Source organism: Mirounga leonina, unplaced genomic scaffold, assembly GCF_011800145.1.
Source record: "Mirounga leonina isolate KUSES-001 unplaced genomic scaffold, KU_Mleo_1.0 Mir_126, whole genome shotgun sequence".
In the NCBI taxonomy this organism is placed as follows: domain Eukaryota; kingdom Metazoa; phylum Chordata; class Mammalia; order Carnivora; family Phocidae; genus Mirounga; species Mirounga leonina.
Window position 1 is genome coordinate 25,734,739 of NW_023270314.1, and position 15,659 is coordinate 25,750,397.

Here is a 15,659-nt window from a genome sequence, read left to right on the forward strand (position 1 = left end):
TACCTCACTACCCCAGGGTAAATTCCACTCCTCTCCAGCTGCCACCCCTCTGGTCTCACACTGTGCTCTACCGACCCTGCTCGCAGGGCACCCCCCGCCCCACACCCTCCGCACCTCTGTCCAGAATGTTCTTCTTCCCCTTCCTCGCCTTGTGAGTGCCCATTCAGTACACCCCCTTCTCTAGGAGCAGGTCACTCTCTGCTCTTGGCTCTGTTGACACTGGGCACGACTTATTGTCTATGTTAACTTCAGTTTTGTGAGCAGTGCTCTTTACCTGACTGTGAGCTCCTCCAGGGCAAGGGCTCTGGGGCGTTCACCTCATCCCCAGGTCCCAGAGCCTGCCTGGCACAGAGCAGTCACTCGGTAAATACTCGTGGAAAAGATGAATAAATCAAGTGTTCCCAGAAACAGGGTGGGTGGTTCTACACCTCTTCTCTGGGAATGGTCGGGTTCAGGGGGGGAGAAAAATAACATCACATGGTAATTACAGTGTAGAAAACCTTTTATCTATGGACAAGCACATTGCCTGTTTGATCCTCACAAGGACACTGTTGCCCCCATTTTATTTATTTTTTATTTTTTTTAAAAAGATTTTATTTGAGAGAGAGAGAGACAGCGAGAGAGGGAACACAAGCAGGGGGAGTGGGAGAGGGAGAAGCAGGCTTCCCGCAGAGCAGGGAGCCTGATGCGGGGCTCGACCCCAGGACCCCAGGATCATGACCTGAGCTGAAGGCAGATGCTTAACGACTGAGCCACCCAGGTGCCCCCTGTTGCCCCCATTTTATAGATGAAGAGACGGAGGCTCAGGATGGTTTACCACCTAGAATTCAGTGCACACGCTCACAAAATCCACTCTCATTTCAAAGCACCTCGGGTTAAGGCTGGACTGTGATTAGACCCCAGAACACCAGGTGAAGGAAGTGGTGTTCTGGCCCACACTGGCCACTGGGGGGCAGCCGACTGCCGGCATGAACGTCACTGTCGGCCCCACTTGCTACCCAACCTTGGAAAGATTTGGCTCTGGGGGTGGGAGGGGAATAGCCACCACTGAGGAGAGGCCAGGGCAGAGGGGCCCTGGCTGAGGTTGCCCTTTCAGGATCAGCTAGAAACAGTTCAAACTGGAGGGAGGGTGGGAGCAGGGTACCACTAATGCCAAGAGTCTAGAGCTGAAAACATAGACCGTACACCCCACACTTGCATTACCAACGTATTTAATAACAAGCCACAGGAAGTGATAGGGCATTGCTGGGGCACCCAAGATCTCCAAATGGATGACACTGACCCACGGCCCTCAGCAGGGACGGGTCACTGGCCTGTCAGACCACAGCAGCCAGTGTGGTCTGACACAGGTATCAGAGATGGGACAGGGGCTGCACTCCTGTCATCGGAGCCCTGCAAGTCAGGGGGCGGAGCCAGCATCTGCCGCATTGAGCACCCAGGGTGTACGTGCACTCCGGCGCCCCGGACATGCAGCAGCTGCTCAGGGGGCTCGCTCATCCCTGGAGCGCTGACCTCCCAGCCCCACGTCCACGGGTATTGCAGGAGGCTGAACGGACTGAGCAAACAAGAGGCAGGGCTGAGTGCAAGGATCGCAGGTGGAGGCCTCACCACAAGCCAGCTTTCTCCCAGTCTGGTCTGCACCGCTCAGGGATCAAAGGTAGCAGGAGTTCCCCGGTGCTGCAGGCTGGTGGCAAAGCTCTCTGGGAGACAGACCACACGAGGCTCAAGAATCTGTAACAGAGAGCCCCCGCCCATCTTCGCTGAGGAATGGACTGGATCAACCCCCAACAGCCCTTTCCAGCTCACAGTGAAACTCACGGGCCACAGGAAGGTTAAGACAAGATCACCCATCTGTGGCCCCAGCCTTTCCCTCAGGGACAGTGCAGGCTAATGGAGCCTGCTGGGGGTCCAGATGCCCAGCCTTACTCCATGGCCCTCAGACCACACCCCCCACACACACCTGTCACTCCAAGCTGCGGCCTGAGAGATGGGAAGACAGCAGCACTCGTTCGCCAATTCTCTAAATCTTCTTCCTCCTCACTTAGTCAGACAGCCTTGGCCAGGGTCAGAGTTCCACAGCAAACATCCCAGTATCTTCCCCCAGGAACATCGAGGTCCCTGGCACAGGCCACGGCAGGGCTCTCCCAGCACTGAGCTGAAGGGACAGCAGAGGCAGGAAGTTGGATAAAGAAAGCCTTTGCCTACCCGCTCAGTCTCCCGCAGACACATGACGCTGGGGACACCGCCCTTCCCTCTACCAGATCTCTCTACACCCCTACCACCACCCAGACTTGAATCCAAACGCCAATCCAAAGTCATCACCCTCACCTCTGATCCCTCTCCTCCATCCCCTTGGAGTGTCTTCCATAGATACCGTGTGAGCCCACCCCCACCCTCAGGTTCAGGCCAGAGGAAAGCTGAGCCCTGCTGGCTGGAGAACAGCTACCAGCGGCTGGAAGCCTGTAGCCAGCAATAAAAGGCAATCTAACAAGGCCGCTGGGGAAGAAGGGTCAAGAGGGAGGCAGTAACGTGGGGGCCTGGGGTTCCAGTCGCAGATTCCATAGGCCAAATAGGGGTGTGTATGTGACGGTTCATTCTTTCACGGAGAGAGGTCGTATTTTGCATCAGCATCTCCAAGAGTGGCGGGAAATCAAGGACAGAGCAAGAGGAACGACCCAAGGAGGAGCCTTCTCGCTCAGGGACGCCCCCACCCCCTGAGCTCGGAATCAGGAGCCTCAGGCTTCGTTCCGCTCTGTCACTCACTGGAGCATGTCACTTTCTTCTCTCTGAATGCCTCCATTTGCAAAATGAAGGGTTCACAGTGGATATGGAAATTCCTCTATCCGGGTTGGGGCAGGAGAGAAGAGCACAGGGCGGAGAAAGGGTCGAAAAACAGCAGAATGTTATCAGGCAAGGGGGCGAAGGCACCTGGATACAATAAAAAGAGGGCATTCTCACCCCTCGCCCGGCACGCCGCAAAGGGAGGTGGCCCGGGGCCCCAGTTCTGGCCCGCTGCCCTGATGCCAGAAGCAGTCACACGCTCACGCCCCTCACCGCCCTGGCCAGCCCTCTCTCTGAAGGGGCGGCAGCGGCATCCGTGAGGTGAGAAGTCCCCAGCTCAGCAAGGCCAGCGTGGTACAACTGCCCGGGATTAGTGCTAAATCCTGGGCTGCTCTGTGCAGGGATCACACGTCGTCAGCTTCGCAGCTGCTCAGCCGCACCCCGCCCACGCCGCCACCTTCCGCTCCCCAGCCTCCCCTCACATGCACTGACTCCCTTCTCAGAGGGAAGCTGGGACCCTGCCTCTGCCCTTGGCAAGCAACAGGTCAGAGGCACCCCCGAAGAAGAGCCCCACAGAAACCTCCCGGGAGCCCACAGGTACAACACTGAGCAGAGGAGACAGTGAAGGCTTCCCTGCCCAACCCCTGTGGCTCCCCACAAGGTGGCCTTGGCCTGGAATTACCTTGTCTTTAGGCCACCCAGGCCCTTCCCTCCAGATGGTTCTTGTCCTTGGAGAGTCAGAGACAGGAGAGCCAGATGGAGCCCCCACAGCTGGGAATCCTCAGCCCCGGCTTCCTACAGCAATGTGCTCATGAGGCCCCCCAGCTGTCAGGAACCTTGCCATCCACCACCTTCCCCACACATACCGCAAAGCTCAGTGCTCTGGGCCACACCTGCCCACCCCCCCCCACACACACACCAGAACAGGGTCTGGGGGAGGGGGGACCCCGCCACACCTCCCCATCCCCCAGAGTCACCCAGGCCCCTGGCTCTGCCATAAAACAGGACCCACACTCCCATCTCTGCCTCCAAAGGGAGGCCACAGTGAGGAATCTTACTCAGACCCCTGTCTAGGGACAAGGCTTCAGGAAGGAGAGGAGGAGGAAGCAGAAGCCGAAGGCCGGGTTGTGGAAGTTTCTGTGGCAGGCCCCTTTAGCCTCCCAGAGACATGGGCCCTGCTGGGTCCCGGCTGAGCTGGGCCTTAGCTCAGGGTGGGGCTGGGGCAAAGCTGGCGTTGGGTACGGGCAGGGAGGGGCTCCACAGTACACCGCAGCCGCCTCCAGAAGCCCTCCTCTGATCCGCCCTGCCTCCCCCTCACAGAGGACACGGGTGGGGCGCCGCTGCAGGAGAGACCCGAGAGGATGGCAGCCTCTTCCCTCTGGTCCCGGCACCCCCGGGGTAGCCGCAGGGCCCACCTGGTGGACGTGCAGGGCGAACCCGAGTCGCTGAAGAGCTGCCCCCCGCTCTCACTTGCGCGGGTGCCAGCCTCGGTGGAGGACGCGGCGCCCTCGCTCCGCAGCAGCCGTCGGGCGCCGAGTCCTGGGCCGCCTGGAGGCCGCGACCCTCGAGCGCACGGGCGCCTAGGAGTCGTCCTCGCCTCCGCTGGCGCCGCCGGGCTCGGCCTCGCCGGACGCGCGCCGCTCGCGGACCAGCATCGCCACGAGGCCCTGGGCGCGGAGCAGGAGGCCGCCGCCCAGGAACAGGACGCCGCAGAGCACGAGCAGCGACAGCACGACCAGCACCGCCGCCAGCACGACGCGCGGCGCCTCGGGGGACTCCGGCGGCGGCACCCCCGACTGGTTGCAGCAGGAGCTCAGCCAGGTGGCCGGGGCCCCAGCGCCCGCCTGGGAGCCGTTCATGCTACGGCGCGGCTGGCTGCCCAGATGTGCGCGGGAGGGCCAGATGTGCTGGAGCCCCAGCGGGCGGGCCTCGGCTGCATAGGGGAGGGGCCCGAGGGGCGGATCCCAGCCGCTGTTGGCTCCCACCCTGCGCGCAGAGCTCCTCCAGCGGGGACTATGGCCCAGACTCCCGGGGCCGGGGTATTTCTTCCTGTCCCAACCACACCCACGCGTGGGAATCCAGCCCGTGCACCCAACCAGCCAAAGCCAGAGTCCAGTCCCCAAGGCTTTCCCTCTCCCGTGGCAAAGCAAGTCAAGAGACAGCACCTCCCTCAGAACTGAAAAAATCTTCCGGACCCCACCCCAGGTGCTGGTGGTGGGGTGCCACCCCACTAAACAGGACACAAGACAAGCAAGCATTCCCGGGCTGTCCCTGAGCCAAAGCTCAATACTGCCAGGCGGCCCAGGTGGCCACTGGAACAGGAGGCAAATGAGCAGCCTCCGGGACCTGAGGGGCACGGATCCTTACTCCCCCACCGTCCCTTCTGGGAGCCTCTTGGAGTTGGACAAGCAGGCCAGTGCCTCCTTGGGCCCACAGCAAGGAGAGACGGAGGGCAGGGGAACTTCAAGTCCTATCCCCATTCCTCTGCTCAGGCCCCAGAGGTCAAGTTACCTACTGATGAGAAAGCAGATTTGAGTCACCAGGGCTCCTGTTTCGGCCTTGAGTAAATCAGTCCCCTACCTCTGGGAAATCATAATGCCAAAAGGAATGGAAAGGTTACTGTCCTGTCCACCAAGGGGAGCTCACTGCCTGCAGGGTGTCCCACAGCCAACCTGGGGTCGGAGGTAGAGCAGAGTCTGGCTGCAGTAAAGTAGAAAGTCTCAAAAAGCTGGGATGGAGGGAAGACCCTCCTGCTCAGGTCTCCTGAAAGACAGCAACCTGGAGCTCTTTTTTTAAAAACTAAGTCACGGCCAACAAACAACTAACTCTATCAGCCAACCAACCACTCAGAAGGGATTAGCTGATGGCTAGCTAGGAGGAAAAGAAGATCCCCAGACTGCAGCAGGCCAGGTAGGAATTACACACCATCAAAGACCTGCTAGGAAACGGCCTTCCCCGTCTCCAAAGCCTTAAGAACCTCCTGAGTTCTCCCAATGCCCCAGAGATCAAGGGCAAGACTTCACAAGATCTGTTGTGAAGTATCACAGGGCCAAGGTGGCCTGGAATGGGAAAAATGTGTGAACACTTCCTGCCTACGCTGGCTACCTACCTGATCCAGGACCACGGGCAAGACCCCCCCACCCCACCGCTCCATTTAGCCTGGTACAACTGCCCACATACAACCCAAAAGTATAAAATATAGAATAAATCAGAAGTACACAAGAAGGAGGTCACGGATTTTGAGTATGCTGGTGTAGAAATGAGTGTGTTAACAAAGCACTGTCCTAACTACCAGCAAGGGCCAGCCTGACCTGGAAGAAGTGTCATCAAACACCGGTCTCAAGTTGGCCAGTCTCTCTCCAGAGAAGGAAACCCCCAGTTAAATGAGCTTTCTGGTGCACGCGGGGGCCTGGATGTGCTCTATGAAGACACAGAAGATACTCTTTGAGGCCATCATGAAACCAGACCAGATAATATAAAAGGCAGGGATATCACAGCTTCCTTAGGGAGAAGAAACAGCAATCATATCCAAAAGCAACAGTTCCTGATCTGTGTCGTCTTTCACAGGCTGACCACGGTGACACCTGGGTGGTTAACACCTGCTTATGTGAATGTCCAACAAAGTACCAAACTGATCAGTGTTAATCTATCCCCTCCCCCCATTCCCTTCATGTTGGAATAATGCCCTTAACACACACCTGTATCCTCACAGGTCTGCCAGGGAGTGTTAAATGTTTCAGGGCAGAACACAAGCTAACGGAGAGATGGCTCAACCCAAATATTCTCAACTTTATTCACCATCCTAGCTATGGCTCTTCCATACAGTGGAGGAAGGGGGACCCCCACAGGGGTGCAGAGAGACAGTGAAGGCCAGACTTGACCATTAGCAAAGGTTAAAGAGATGACCAAAGACTGGCAGCCACAAAACAAGGAAGCCAGGGGTGGCCATTCCAAGTCTCATCAAGGACCCGGAGCACGTTCCAGAGCCCCATGGGCCCCACAGTACGATCCCCGGAAGCCAAGGTCCACAAGCCATCCAGGAGAACCCGCGGCCCCAGTTAAGGCCTAGAGGGCAAGGGTATCTTTGATAAGCCTGCGCATGGTGGTGGTGACTGAGGTACCCAGGGCATCAGTGATCTGGAAGGAAATCTTGTAGAGGTAGGGCTGCACATCCCGCAAGCCTGTGTCAAACACGTTGTCCACCTCCGACTGCGTGGGCATCTTGGGCAGGTACTCGTGCCGGTTCATCACCTCCACAATGTTGATGACCTTCTCGCAGAGCTTCTCGCCCACCTTCTCCCGGCAGATCTGCCGCTCCTGCTCTGTGGCCAGGGCAACCACGTGCACCTTCACCGTCCACACTTCCCAGGGGATGCACTCGTCCGAGAAAGGCCAGCGAGACTTCTTCTTCTGGTAGAACTCCAGGGACATCTGCCCCAGCCCATCACCCCCAGAGTTGCGCAGCGCATCCTGGGGAAGGAGGGGTAACAGATGAGCAGGCCGAGACCTTGGAGGGGCTCTCGCCCTGTAAGCGCCTCCTTCCTACACCCCAGGGTGAAAATTAGGCTCTCCGAGCTTTACTAGTCGTTCAGGGAGGGCAGGGAATGAAACCCACAGGGGGCAAAGGATTCATGTGCAGTGACACAGCAAACTGCCAGCCTAAACTTGAGTGTTCGTAGCAAACCAACAAAATCTGTCTCTAAAGAAAAGCAGAAAAGGGGATTAAAGCCCAATGATCCTTACTTAGAAAAAAGGAAACCAAGAGGGGCACCTGGGTGGCTCAGTCGGTTAAGCATCTATCTGCCTTTGGGATTGAGCCAAAGGGGGGGGTGTGTGCAAGAGGGGGTGTGGGGGGGGGTCCCTGCTCAGGGGGGAGTCAGCTTCTCCCTCTGCCCCTCCCCCACTTCTCTCTCTCTCACAAATAAATAAATAAAATCTTAAAAAAAGAAAAAAAGGAAACCAAGAAACAGAAGGGGGGAGAGAAGGACAGACCAGACCTGGCTTCTCCCTCTTCTCTGAGAAGCAAATGAGACCATCTCATCCAGTAATTCTGCCTATCCCCTACCTCCAGGGGGTGTGGTGGCCCTACACTCCTAGGGCGGCTGGGACCCTGAAGCCCCTTTCCATCTGAGTTAAGACCAACTCGGAGGGTAAGGATGCTTCCCTCAAGTCCTAACCGTCCATCAAGGAGTAATTCTCTCCTTTGTGGACAAAGCAAGGTCACGGGACCCTGACTGGTAGTCATAATGGCTAACACTTCTCTAGCTTCCTGTGGTGCAGGGCTGGTCCAAGCACTTGCCATATTAGACTCATTTAATCCTGAGTGCCTATGCCTATGAGGCAGGTATGATTATCATTCCAATTTTACATACAGGGAAACTGAGGGCCAGAGAGGTGGAGTCACTTGCCCAAGGTCACACCTTGTTGGGTGGTAGAGCCTGGCTCCAGAATCCATGCTCTTAACCATTATACGCCACGTGCCTCTTACAGGTGTCTAGAGGACAGACGGCTGACTACCACAGCCTCCCTTGAAGAGGGACTAGGGAGTGCGAGTGGGGGAACACTGGGCCCTGGGGGAGGGTCCACCTCCTGCCATGAGCACATGGCGCCCAGCACCCTGTAGGCGCTCTCCAAATGTCTGTGGAATGGAAGTCAGACAGACGACCCTCCTCCTCTCACCTCCTTAAAAAAAGTTCCCTCTTACTCGAAAATTCAAAATAGCCACTCACTGAAATAGTGAAACACTGCAACCCTGAATTAAAACAAATTCCCACTGCCTGAGGTGACCAACACTAGCAGCCCGCTGTGTCCCTGCCACCTTCCTCCCTGCCCCCACAGGTACACACAAACACATGCCACGCTGCGACGCCCCACTGGACGGCAAGCACCTGAGCCCTGCAAGCCTCCCTCTCCGGGAATTTCCCAGGGGAAAGGAATTTCCTGAAGGGGAAAGCGGAAGCAGAGAGGAGTCAGGAGGGAGAGGAGAGCTGAAGAGTCAGACAGAAGGTCCAGCCCAGCGGTGGGAGGCTAGAAGCACCCAAGGGAACCCGATGTCCATGCCGCAGGGGCTGCCTGCTCTCCTTCCCTGGGTATTTTTACCAACCCCTGCCCCTGCCCCTGCCCAAAGCCCTTCTCCCCGCAAGGAGCGCTGAACACACCTGTTCCTTAGACCGTGGAAGAACCTGACAGAAACACTCAGGAAGGGTAAGCTGGTCCAAGAGCAAGCCAGGGTGGAGGGGCACTCGAGGTCCACCTGCCGCCCACTGCGCCACCTTGAATTCCCTACCTTGAATTCCCCGACAACTTTGCGCAGGGCACGGTCCAGCTCCTCAGAGGAGACCCGCACATAGGTGAAGTCGATGAAGTCACAGTCCACGTCCTGGGTGCCCACGGTGCCAATGGAGTAGGTGCCCTCCTTCTTGTAGTGGAACTTGCCCGTGCTACGATGCAGGAGCACCGTGTGCAGCACGGCCAGCATGGCCTCCTCCACCTGCCGCCCCTCCACCGACACCTCCAGCACCTCCGAGCGACAGTTCATCCTGCAGCCAGGAGCCCGCACCCGAGGGCGGGGCAAGAATAAACACGGGGGAGCTTCACCCCAGCCAGGGGCCACCCTGCAAGAGCAGCCAGGTCAGCGAGCTGACACCTTCTGAATGATCTGTATGTTACCTGTCCACTTCCCTCCTGGCTTGGCCAGCCTCTGCCTCCGTGGCCCTTCTCTGCGTTTTGACAGCACTGCTACCAGGAAGACTCTCGGGATCAGAAAGGGAGAACTTCAAAGTTACCAGCCCAACCAACCAGCCAGGGCTTGACCTCAGGACAGCATCCAGTGCAGTGGCCCGCGAAGGCTCCCTGTGCGGCACCTGCCAGGCGCTGGCCGCTGAAGGCGAGCACGGCCCCTGCTCCTGAGCGGCCTTGGGACTGGACGAGAGAAAGGCAGGTGAAGGCCACCGGACTGGCCAGGGTACAAGGCGGGAGTAAAAAGGAAAGGAAGATGGGCGTCTGAATGCCCAGGTTAAGGCATTTGGACCCTGTGCTGAGGGCAGTGAAGAGTCAATGCATCACTGTGCCAAGATCAGATCTGTGCATCAGAAAGTTAACCGGATAAAAGGCAAAGGATTGCTCTTCACTATTTTGTGGCCAGAAACTGCTCTGAGAAATCAATAAAAACTCTGAAGACTGAGGGGTGCCTGGGGGGCTCAGTCAGTTGAGTGTCTGCCTTTGGCTCAAGGCATGATCTCAGGGTCCTGGGATGGAGACCCTCGGTGGGCTCTCTTCTCCCTCTCCCTCTGTTCCACTCCACTGCTCATGGTTTCTCTCTCTCAAATAAATAAATCTTAAAAAAAAAAAATGAAGACTGGGCTTTGACACCTGACTGACACACGCACACACCCCCAATCTCACCTAGTGCCAGGGCCATCCACAGACTCCAGGATAAAAACTCAGATTTAAGGCAGAAAGGCTTGGCAAGAAGACCACTTAGAGGCCCTGACAGTAGGGACAGTTACAGGGGCAGCGCAATGGGATGTGAGGGAGTGAAGTGCGAAGTGTGGACGGTTTCACATCCAACAGTCCTGGGTCAAACCCCAGCTCTCCTATATCTTGCTCTGTGACCTCAAGCAAATCACTGTGTTTTATCTGTAAATTTGGATTCTTGTGAGGATCAAATAAAATCGCCTACGTAAAACACAGCAGAATAGTGGTTAAAAACAGCAACTCTAAAGCCAGACAGCATGGGTTGGGACCCCAGCTCTGCCACTCGCTCATGGTGTGACCTTGGGCAAGCTACTTAACTCCTATGTGCCTCAGGTTCCTGAATCTATATAAAGGGGATCTATAAAAGCTACCCTGGAAGGACTGTCCCAGGGAGTGGATGAGTTAGCACCTGTGAAGCGCTTAATGCAGTACCTGGCCAGTTGTAAATACTAAGTATCAGCCACTATAATTCATTATGATATCACTGTTGCCGAGAGAGGACACAGGCTATGATACAACACAGGTGGAGCAAGTGGGAAGGCAAGAACAGACTTGCAAACCAGACTTGGTAAGTAGCTGAACATGAGCCCCAAAGGAGAAGGAACAGTCACATTTCTTGCTGAGCGTTCAGCTTACAAACCTGCCCTGACGGGGAACTCACCACCTCTCACGGCAGACCATTCCATCTTTAGACAGCTCTACTCAGGTATTCCTTCTGCAGAGGGAATCTGCCCCTCAGTGCTTCAAACCCCTGGTCACAGTTTGGATATCAGGAGTCTCACCCCTTTTCCACTAATGTGCCTTTCTGATATCCGGACACAACTCTTCCATCACCCCTCACCCCTACCACAGGTTAAAGGTCCCCAGTCCCCATACCCGTGCTAGCTGGACATCACATCTTATCTGGCAGCTCTCCTCTGTGTATTTCAGTTTGTCTCATCCCCATCAAAGAGCAGTGCTCAGCAGTGAACATGAGGCAGTCTGTGAACAGCTCAGAGATCACGCTGGCTCTGCCTCTGGCTCGGCTACCAGCGCGAGTCTACCTGTCCTAGCAGCCATCTCTTCACGGGTGTTACCCTGTCTTAGCTCTCCCACTAGACAGTTCCTTGAGGGCAGGGCTGGACCCTACTCATCACTGGAAACTCGGTGCCTGGAACCTAGTACAAAGTAACTGCTCAAATCACCCTGACCGGGAGCCTCCAGGTCCTTCCAAAGGTTGCTGGATTGGTTTCTCCTACACTCAGGAGGAGTCGGACTCTCCCACTCGTTTCTGCCCTCTAGTATTTTCCCTTCAACAGCCTCCCATCTAGAGGCTCCCAGCTCTGGCCCGGCTCCCCCTTCTTCCACCACTTCCCCCTCTGGAGTCCCCCACAAACGTTCACCCAGGCCACTTCTTTCTTTTCCCCACGCCCAGGCTCTTCTCTCATTATTGAACAGTTTTAGGCAACACTCCTCCAAGAAGTCGGTAGTGACCAACCAACCCCAGCCTCCTTCCCACAGCAAGCCACCTCTGGTCCGTGATGAGCTTGTCTGTCCCCCTGCCCTCACCCCCGCCTCCGGTGAGGAGGGGGTCTTCTGGAGCAGGGCCTGGGAAGTCTCATCCCTCCTTTCCCCCCAAGGCCCAGGTCTGTAGAGCACAGAGCCAGGTTGGAGCCCAGGGCATCCCCATGCCCACTTACGCGTACAGGCTCGAGCGCGGGTCCCTCAGGCCCGGACCATGCCCTTGCTCCTCCTCACGCGCAGGTGCCCCCTCCGCAGGTGCGCCTCGACGTCCACGCCGGCGCCCGAGCGCAAGAGAGCCTAAAAGCAAAAACAGAAGGCCCCGCGTCAAGACACTGGCGGGCCCAGGAAGGACCTTCCGCCCGGGTCCCGTGTCTCCCACCGCCACCACGCGCGACCCGCCGAAGTCCAGGGTCCAGGGGAGGAGCAGCCTCCTGAGGTCCCGGGAGGTGCGGGTGGGGGAGCCTCCCCGCGCCCAGCCTGGCCGCGCTCGGGAGTTCGAGGCGCGCCGTCCCTCCCGCCGGCCCGGGGAGTGCCCGCGCTGGCACAGGGGGAGGGGGCAGACGGTTGGGTGGAACGGCCCCCCACCTCCCGAGCCCGCGTCCCAGACCCGACGGCCGCGCAGCCGCGCTCCCGCGGGCGCCCAACCACCGCGGCAGGAGGCGGTGCCGGCGGCGGAAGTCCGGGCCTCCGCCCCCGCCAGCCGGGCGGGTTCCACCGGCTCCGCGGGCCTCCGGCGGGGGGGCGCGAACACCGCCCGGCCGGGCCCCGACGCAGCGCAGCCGCCCGCCCCGCCTTACAGCCACGCCAACGGACACAGGGGGCCACATACTGCTCCGTAAAAGCCTGCTACTTTTTGTCTTGATTAGGTCTCGGAGCTTTTGATTCGATGGTGAGACGTATCCCCCTCATTTGGACGAGTCCATTCACTCCCACCACCGAGAATGTTGTTGTGTTTCGGCTGGAACGGCGCACTTCCGCCATAGAGATGGGAGGGAAGGAGCGGCCAGTGCGCTCTGTGCCGCCTCCCTAGGCGGAGAGGAGTCATCGGCGACGAGCCAGCCTCTGGAACGCGGGTCTAGTTTCCCAACTCCGGGCGCAGGGGTGTGGACGGGGCACCGATCCCCCAAGATGAAGGGCATGCCATCTGAAGAGGTGGCCTGGAGATGAGCCCAGGCCGGTGCGCTGCATGATGCTGAACGGATGGCAAAACTTTAGCTTGCCCAGCGTGCATAATAGACAGAATCCCTGGCCCCACGATGCTGGAGAAAGGGGCATAACCTTACTGTGTTATCTTCATACAGGAGCACTACTTGGTGCTCTACCATGACCGATCTGGTGACAGTTCTTGTAAGGCTCATAATTCTGCCATTGCCCCCTGTGTGAGCCTCTTGACGTCACTCATCCTTTCTGATTTTCTCCTCTATAAATGGGGCGCTGTTGTGAGGCTCACAAGAGATAATTCATATGAAAGATCTTTGTGGAATGTGAAGTGTTATACGAATGAGTGCATTTTTAGTGCTCTGTAACTTCTGGGAGAGTGTTTGGTTGTCCATGTAGATCGTAAGCCCAGGGCAGGCAGAGGTTTGTCCATTGTTTTGTTAATGCCCATAGAGCCTGGCATGCCCCTACCGAGACTCTGCCTGAGTAGTTTACTTGAGGATTAAGATGCTAACATACTTTCTTTCCCAAAATAATAATAGATCATATTTATTGAGTGGAACGTAAAGAGCATGATTCTAAGTGCTTTATGTTATGTCAATTAAGCTTGATAACGATCAATACTAGAAGGCAGATAAAGAAACTGATGCTGGGAGAGGTTAAGTAACTTGCCCAATGTCACCTGGTAAGTTGCCGAGCCTGGGGTTCAAATGCAGGATTCCATACCACTACAGAAGTTCTCTTTCTGGCTTCTCCACCCTGACCCTCCCCATGCACTACCATTCTCCAATACACCCCACTCAAAGCCTGCTCTCTTGTGAGAAGATGCCTTGATCAGTAGCGTTTGCTAGTTTCCTATGATGGCTGATTTGAAGCTACAGGACATCCCGGAATGCAGAGTCCGGAATGAATGAAGGATTACATTTTGATCGTCAGAGGTACAATGGGCTCTCCAGCACCAGTACCTGCCGGCTCCAGCACACCCTTTAGGTTCCCCCTCTCCCACCAGGTTTTCCTTCTTTCTTTTTTTTTAAGATTTTGTTTATTTGTTTGTTTGTTTATTTATTTTAGAGAAAGGGGTGGAGAGAGAGAGTGTGAATGGGAGGAGGGGCAGGGGAGAGGAAGAGGGACTCTCAAGCCGACTCCGCACTGAGCACGGGGCTCAATCTCAGGACGCTGAGATCACCACCTGAGCCAAAATCAAGACTCCGGACTGAGCCACCCAGGTGCCCTCCCACCAGTTTTTTTAAACCCTCACACAACTCCTTTTCTGGCTGACCTTTCCCCCCTCCTCATCGGTTCCCTATCCCCTCATCCTCCTCCCCATAGTTGGGCCCTGGTGCACTTGGTCTCTGGTTTGTCTCTGTCCCAGGTGCAGCTACCTCTCCCCTGGCAGCCTCAGAGTACCCCCAGGGCCTCAGGAAGGAGAAAGCTGACTGCCTTACAGACCAGCAACCTCTTCTGGAGCCTGGACTTAATCAGGAGGAATCAGCATAAAATATTGAGTGTGTGAGGAGCCAAAAGGGGAGACCCAAGGAGGTTAGAACCAGCCCTGGGGTGGGGGAGGCGATCAGAGCCTAACTCCCAGAGACTGCCGGTCAGTGAAGGGAGTAGCTGATCTCTTCCCTACCCCTGACACCCTCCATCTCAGGGAGGCCACAATCCTGACATCATCATCATCGTCACTACTACTACCCATCACTGAGCCTTAGTAGGCACAACACCAGCACTTCGAATGCACTGTTGTGTTGATTTCTCCAGCTACCTTTGAAGGTAAATACAATTTCCCCCCAGTTTACAAGGTAATGAAACCGAGGCTCAGTGATATGTTGTAACTTACTTTGATGCCTAATTTTATGTGTCAACTTATCTGTGCCTCAGAGTGCCCAGACAATTTATTTAACATTATTCTGGGTGTGTCTGGGAGAGTGTTTTCTGAATGAGATTAACATTTGAATCTGGTAGACTTGAGTAGAGCCGACTACTACCTCTCCAATAGGGTGGGCCCCGCCCAATCAGTTGAAGGTCTGAATAGCAGAAAAGGGCTGACCCTGCGGTGAATAAGGAGAACTCCTGACTGCTTTCAAGTTGGGATGCTGAGTTTTTTTCCTGCTTTCAGACCTGAACTGAAATACCTGCTCTTCCTGGGTCTCCCACCCGCCAGCATTTGGAACTACACCCCAGCTTTTCTGGGTCTCCCACATGCTGACTACAGATCTAGGGACTTATCAGCCTCCATAACCACATGAGCCAATTTCTCATAACAAATCTCTTTCTATAGATATACATCCTATTAGTTCCCTTTCCCTGTAGAACCTTGACTAATACACTTGCCAAGGCCACACATTCTGTCCTCATTTCATCCACTCTTGTCCCTCCTCCAAAACTCACCCTGCCCCTGGAGGCTTTCCTGCCTGAGGCTGAAGCTGAGCCCCCTCACCTTGCTTGTCTCCAGCCAGATGCTGGCCAATCCTTGCCTCCTCTTACCTCCCCAAATCCTCACAGGGCAGTTCTCACTGCACCTCAGACCTTGCGTCCTACACCCATGTGGGTGGTCCTTTCAGGGAGGGAGGGTCCAAAAAGTGAGACTGTGTGGAATGAATTATCCCACCCGATGATCAAGATGTAATCTTTTTTGTTGTTGTTTTTAAAGATTTTATTTTTAAGTAAGCTCTACACCCAACAGGGGGCTTGAACTCACGACCCTGAGTTCAAGAGTCTCACACTCTACAGACTGAGCC

At 56.2% G+C, this 15,659-nt stretch overlaps 2 protein-coding genes across 4 annotated transcripts; both read right to left on the reverse strand.

Moving 5' to 3' along the window:
• Positions 1-1,159: 1,159 nt before the first annotated feature.
• Positions 1,160-4,640, reverse strand: SMIM41 (small integral membrane protein 41). 3 transcript variants are annotated; one of them, XM_035002030.1, is made up of 5 exons: positions 4,197-4,640; positions 3,464-3,576; positions 2,764-2,928; positions 1,961-2,155; positions 1,160-1,555 (listed from the first exon to the last, which is right to left on the reverse strand). In XM_035002030.1, exon 1 carries the CDS (start codon positions 4,638-4,640, stop codon positions 4,362-4,364), a length of 279 nt encoding a protein of 92 aa, XP_034857921.1. In that variant the 3' UTR covers positions 1,160-1,555; positions 1,961-2,155; positions 2,764-2,928; positions 3,464-3,576; positions 4,197-4,361. The 3 variants fall into 3 exon arrangements, with proteins under 3 accessions (XP_034857921.1, XP_034857919.1, XP_034857920.1); XM_035002028.1 differs by lacking the exon at positions 1,160-1,555 and adding an exon at positions 1,562-1,731; XM_035002029.1 differs by lacking the exons at positions 1,160-1,555; positions 3,464-3,576 and adding an exon at positions 1,562-1,731 and having other exon boundaries at positions 4,252-4,640.
• A 1,910-nt stretch (positions 4,641-6,550) lies between these two features.
• On the reverse strand, positions 6,551-12,418 carry ATG101 (autophagy related 101). Its single transcript, XM_035002606.1, has 4 exons — positions 12,346-12,418; positions 11,937-12,057; positions 9,068-9,395; positions 6,551-7,251 (listed from the first exon to the last, which is right to left on the reverse strand). Exons 3-4 carry the CDS (start codon positions 9,317-9,319, stop codon positions 6,847-6,849), a joined length of 657 nt encoding a protein of 218 aa, XP_034858497.1. The 5' UTR covers positions 9,320-9,395; positions 11,937-12,057; positions 12,346-12,418; the 3' UTR covers positions 6,551-6,846.
• Positions 12,419-15,659: the final 3,241 nt, after the last annotated feature.